The sequence below is a fragment of the Microtus ochrogaster genome, chromosome 22 (assembly GCF_000317375.1).
Source record: "Microtus ochrogaster isolate Prairie Vole_2 chromosome 22, MicOch1.0, whole genome shotgun sequence".
Taxonomy (NCBI): Eukaryota; Metazoa; Chordata; class Mammalia; order Rodentia; family Cricetidae; genus Microtus; species Microtus ochrogaster.
This window is the reverse complement of record NC_022023.1, coordinates 661,646-667,486: the sequence shown is the minus strand read 5'-3', so window position 1 is coordinate 667,486 and position 5,841 is coordinate 661,646. Positions and strand designations below refer to the sequence as shown.

The following is a 5,841-nucleotide window of genomic DNA, read 5'->3' as shown; positions in this document are numbered from 1 at the left end:
TCCTCCTCCTCCTCCTCCTCTTCCTTCTTTTAATGGCTGCTATTCTTGCTGGGGTCAGATGGAATTACAAGGGATTTTCAATTTCAACTTCTTTGATATCTAGAGAGTAAAAATGTTTTTGTATGTCTATTGGCTGTTTTAGATTCCATCTTCTGAGAACTACTCATTACTCCTTTTTTTGATTGGTTGGTTGGTTAATTTCTTGTAGTTAGCTTTGTCAACATCACATAGCTTAGAGTCATTAAAGAAAGCCTCAATTGAGGAATCACCTAGATCATATTAACCTGTGGGTTTGTTGTAGAGGACCCTGCACACTGTGTGTGTGTGGGGGGTACTATCACTAGACATGTGGTCCTGGGCTACATGGTCTAGTATAGAAATATAGCTAGCAAAGACTCTATTTCACTTTTGGGGCTGTCTCTTCACACTATTGCCTCTTTTAGTTTCATCCTTTCTTTTCCATCAGTACTTGGTATTGCTTCCTGATTGGATGCTATTCAGAAAGTCCTTTCCTGTGCTCTATTGAGCGATGTCAACTTTTTCATTCTTCTACATGCGGTGTTCCCAGGATCATTTGCTGAAAATGCACTTTGCTCCAGCATGCGTTTTTGACATTTTGTTCTTATAAGGTAGCCGTAGTTGCAAGAGCTAACATCAGGTCTTCTGTTTTATTGCTCTGTGGGGTTTTGTGCCAATATTGTGCTGTTTCTGTTCCTATAGCTCTAAAGTCTAACTTGAAATCAGTCTTTCTCTTTTTTGCTCAATGCCGCTTTGATTATCCAAGGTATTTTATGTTTCTGCATAGATTTTAGGATTCCTTTTTCTCCTGTGAAAGCAACATTGACTTTTGATGGGGTCTGCACTGAATCTTTAGAATTCTCATTCATAGAACCATTTAACAACATTCATTGTTACAATCTGCAAGCATAGGTGGGCTTCAATTTCCTCAGTGTTTTGAAATCTTTGTTTTAAAGGTCTTCCACTTCTTTGTTTTATTCCAAGGGCTTTGGGTGTGTGTGGGGGGGGGGGGGGCGTAAATGGGATTGTTTCCCTGATTTCTTTCTCAACATGTTTCTTCTCAATGCTTTTTAAGATTTTTATAATGGTAATTGTGCATCCCACTATTTCGCTGAATGTGTTTAGCAGAGCTGTTTTCTGGTTGTCTTTGGTTCTTCTATGTATGAAATCTTATCATCTGCTTCTTCCCTTCCTATTTTTATCCCTTTTATCTTGTTGCTTTAGCTAAGATTCAAGCAATATATCCCACAGTGTAGAGAAAGAAACCGTACTTGCTGTTGCTAATTTTAGTGGAAATGCAGTGTTCTCCATTCGGTGTAATAGTGAATATAGGTTTGTCATATATATTTATTATATTCAGATAAATGGTTCTTCTTTTCCTAGTCTCTTTGGGATTTCCATCACGAAAGAATGTTGCATTTTGCCAGGCGGTGGTGGTGCACGCCTTTAATCCCAGCACTTGGGAGGCAGAGGTGGGTGGATCTCTGTGAGTTCAAGGCCAGCCTGGTCTAAAGAGTGAGTTTCAGGAGTCACGACTGTTCACCAACTGAGATGATGCTGTGATTTGTCCTTGGATTCCTACACTGGTTTGCATGCTGGACCGACCGTTCCTGCAGCTGGACTGAAGTGAACAGCCTGTAGATGTGTTCTTGAATTTGGTTTGTAATTTTTTAAGTTAATTTTTGCATGGGTATTCATCAGGAAGAATGACTTACAATTTTTGTTGTGCCTTTAAACTGGATTACCAGAGTAATACTGGTTTCATAAGGAGTTTGAAAGCATGCGATCCTTTCCTTTAGCATGGACTGGTAGAAGCACTGGTTTAGATTTTCATCTGAAAATTTAAGTAGAGAACTTGTTGTGGGATTGAATTTTTTCATTTTTTCAGTTGAGAAATATTTTGTTACTGCTTTAGTCTCAATTGCTTATTATGGATCTCTTCAAATGGCTCATCTCTTCTTGGTTTAATTTTGATAAGCCATCTATAGCTACATAAGTCATATAAATTTTAAGGCTTTTTAGTGACTTTTTAAAATTTCATTGCTATCTATGTCGCTGTCTACCTTTTCTGATTTGATTTTTTTTTTTTTTTTTATTTTTCTGTAGCTTTTGGTTCCTGTCCTGGAACTAGCTCTTGTAGACCAGGCTGGCCTCAAACTCACAGAGATCCACCTGCCTCTGCCTCTGAGTGCTGGGATTAAAGGCGTGCGCCACCACCGCCCGGCTCCTTTTCTGATTTTTTGAAAAATTGTTTTCTAATTGTCCTAATTGTTTTCTAGCCTGGTCTTAATTATTTCTTCTCCTCTACTGATTTGGGGTTTGGTTTGTTCTTGTTTCTCCAAGTACTTCTCATTACTCAGATTCTACAACCACCTCTGAAATACTTTACCGGCAACTACATAGGAACTCAAAATATTCTGAGAAAGGGGGTCACAGACACCACCGGAATATCAGGCCCTGGCTGACCTGTAACGAGCTAGGAAGGTAGACTAGGCTGAACTCAACTGTAGCCATCTTCCTGCCTGTCCCTGTGCTGGGACTTCTGATGTGCATCACCACATCCAGCACTATAATCAGGCTTTCAGAAGAGAACCAAGCATGTGCACCCTTGGTAACAGGGGATGTGGTCACCGAGGGCAGGGTTACTCTGTAAAACTCAGTCTGACTATAAGACTAGTGGTTTGCCCTATGGTCTCTGGCTTGGGCTCAGTCAGGTTAGTGAGAGTAGAGAGAAAAGCAGTTACTGCTTTTTGGTATTCACAGGCTGAGTGAATCAGAGAGAGATCTCGTGCCTTCTTCCATTCCCTGAAGTTCTAAAGCAAATGCGCTGTCTCTGAGATACATATGAATAAGTATTGGCAGCAGAAATTTGTAAATAATGACCTTTCCCCTCTTTACTGGTTCTTTCTGCTTGAGAAGATTTAAGTTTAGAGACAGGTGAAAGACAGGAGGATGCGATAGGCTTCTAGGTTTCCAGGAGGAAAGGGCACCATAGGTCCACAGCCCAGTGGCATCCCAAACAGGCTGCGGTGTGAGGCTAGCTCTCAGGAGGTACTCTGCAGTCTTACAGAGTGCCAGCTGTGAAGCTGGAGCCTGCAGAGTATTTCTGGGTCATGTGACCAACAATTATCTACGAGGAACGTCATCAGTGCAGGAGTGCTGGCAGCTGGTAACTGCTTATTCAATGCATCTGAACTACTTAAACTGGCTTGAGGCACGGGGAAAACTGTAAGAGATCCCTGCGGTCCAAGTCTCTAAGTGGGTTTATTTGAACATTTTACTGGGATTACAACTGTACCACCACACCTGGCTTCTTTATACATCCATTCTAGGGGCCAAACTCGGGCTCTTATGCTTGCGTGGCAAGCACTTTAACTAAGTGAGCCACCTCCCTAAATTGTTACATTCCAGGAGGGGACGGGGGGCAGATTAGAAGTTCAAGCTTTGGTAAGCTTTGACTTACCAAAGGCTTTTAGGAAAGAGCATATACATTATACATGCCAGTCTTGTCTCACTTGGGTATTGCTAGAAGGGACAACATTGCCAGTGTTCAGCAGGTGCTTTCGTATAAGGTGAACATAGTTTTGGGTACTAGACTTAGAATTATAATCCCAGAAGTCTAGAGGGGCAATATTCCTAAAGGTCATAAGACCTGGTCAAGTGTCCAGTTCTCTGTCCCGGTTGGGAAAATAAATACTGTTATTTTGTCTGTGAAGGAACATAACCTCTGGAGCCAGATCACCAAGATTTAAGTTCCTGTTCTAGATCCATCTGTGTGGCAAACTGTTAACTTCTGTGTCTTAGCTTCCTCGTGTGTAAAGAAAGGGAAACAGTGCCTGCCTCTTAGGACTGCAGTGAGCATCAGCATCACTGGAACAGAGTCCCTGGCCCCAGGTTTGCAGGCCTCCCGACAGTAGTGAGTGGCCTAGCAGGGAGCCCACCACGAGCAGTAAAGCACTCGCTGTGCTGTTTTTCTTTCACGACTAGGAGTCCACGTTTCACATCTTCTTTCATTTATTGAAAAAAATTTTAGAAAATGGCAGTTAATAAAGGGCACAAACAAATTGACAGGAACATACTAGTGGAAAACAGAGAATATAAAACTAAAAATGCCACTGGTTTCTTTAATTGGTTAAGAGCACAAAATGTAATAGGCAGGTCTATTTTAAACAAATTAAAATATTTTGTATTTTTTTAAAATAATTCTCCCCAAGTCAAATATATATACACACCCACAAAAATGGTGTATACAGGCAAGCTGTCATACATAAGAAGTTGTATCCTGGACTGAAGGAAACAGTTGCTGAAGCAGGGATTAACACAAAGTCAGCAACAAGTTAACAACACCCACTTCCCAAGACGAGGCCTGGCTCTACAGTCCAGAAGGGCCTCAATCTCAATCCCCCTTCCTCAGCCTTTCAAGTACTGGGATTGTAGGTGAACACCACTGCCCAGTGGGTTAGTGGTGGCACGAAGCTATGCTAAATAAAGTACTATTAAGTACAAAGGAAAAGAATGCTCAACTTTACAAAAATGTTTCTTAAGGAAGACAACAACGACCCAGCAGACCAAGGGGGCTACAGCTAGCCATCAAAGATATAGCTTTGCATATCTGTGCAAGGATATTCGATTTATCCAGCATGGGCTACACAGGGGCATCTTTAACATTCCATACTTGACCAAGTTTAGACTTTCTGTTTCTTTCCTTCCCATCAGTAACTGTATGATCCAGCAAAAGACAGCTTTTAGAATTGGCTATTTTATTTTTCTTTCTGTGGCAAGACTATCATGGAGCCTAGATATTTCAGGTTCATATGCATCCATGACCAGTGTCCCACTGTGATCAAAGAACTTAGCAATGGACTTGGTGAACTCAGCTTCCCGCTGCTGCTTTGTCCTCCCGCTGATGAAGGTCAACTTCAGGGTATATTTGTCATCGAACCTAAGCATCAGGACAAAGAGAACAAATCAAACACCAAACAGACTGGAAAACTGAAGAGCTCTCGGGGCCAGGGACGACAGTAATAAAATACCAAACAGCGGAAGAGGGCACTAAAGGGGAAGGAAGGGAACCAGCAGAGAAGAGGGAGGAGGACCAGTGAGAGCAGACATATGAAAATGCCCCCAAAACGCACCACTTTATATGCTAACTTTAAAAATCAATTAAAAAATAAACAGGAACTCAAGCAGTAACATACCTCAACTAAGTGTTTTTGAAAGGTGGGGATAAGCTTAGCAATGCTGAATCAGGGACTACCCTACTGAATGGAGACTCCTTAAAGATAATCAACCTCACATCTCTGATCTTTTAAAAAATATTCACTTATTTACTATGTCTATGTATTCACCTGCATGAGTTTATGCGTATAAAATGCATGCAGGAGGACAGAAAAACCAGAAGAGGATGCTGGATCCCCTGGAACTCAAGTTACATCTGGCTGTGAGCTGCTGCATGGGTGCTAGGAACCAAACCCGGTCCTCTATAAGAGCAGTAAGGATTTTAACCTCTGAGCCATTCCTCCAACCCAACCTCTGACCTTTGTTAACTGGGCACAAGGAAAAAGACAAAGTATATCCTGAGAGTATCTTCTATGATAGAGAAATCTCAGAACTGCCGTGCTAGAAAAAAACCTGCTAGCTCATTCACTCCATTCTACATGACTAGCACTGACTGCTAACTCATTCACCCCCATCTTACATGACTAGCACTGACTGCTAACTCATCCACCCCCACCTTACATGACTAGCACTGACTGCTAGCTCATTCACCCCATCTTACATGACTAGCACTGACTGCTAGCCCATTCACCCCACCTTACATGA

General features: G+C 41.8%; 1 protein-coding gene across 1 annotated transcript in view; it reads right to left on the bottom strand.

Annotated features, from left to right (window-relative positions):
* Nucleotides 1–4,018: 4,018 nt before the first annotated feature.
* The window catches only part of Spcs2 (signal peptidase complex subunit 2), a 10,829-nt gene continuing 9,006 nt past the window's right edge, over nt 4,019–5,841 (bottom strand). Inside the window, exon 5 of the mRNA XM_005357511.2 lies at nt 4,019–4,960. Within this exon, the coding sequence (XP_005357568.1) occupies nt 4,774–4,960 (187 nt within the window). The 3' untranslated portion in view covers nt 4,019–4,773. The remainder of the gene's footprint in view (nt 4,961–5,841) is intronic.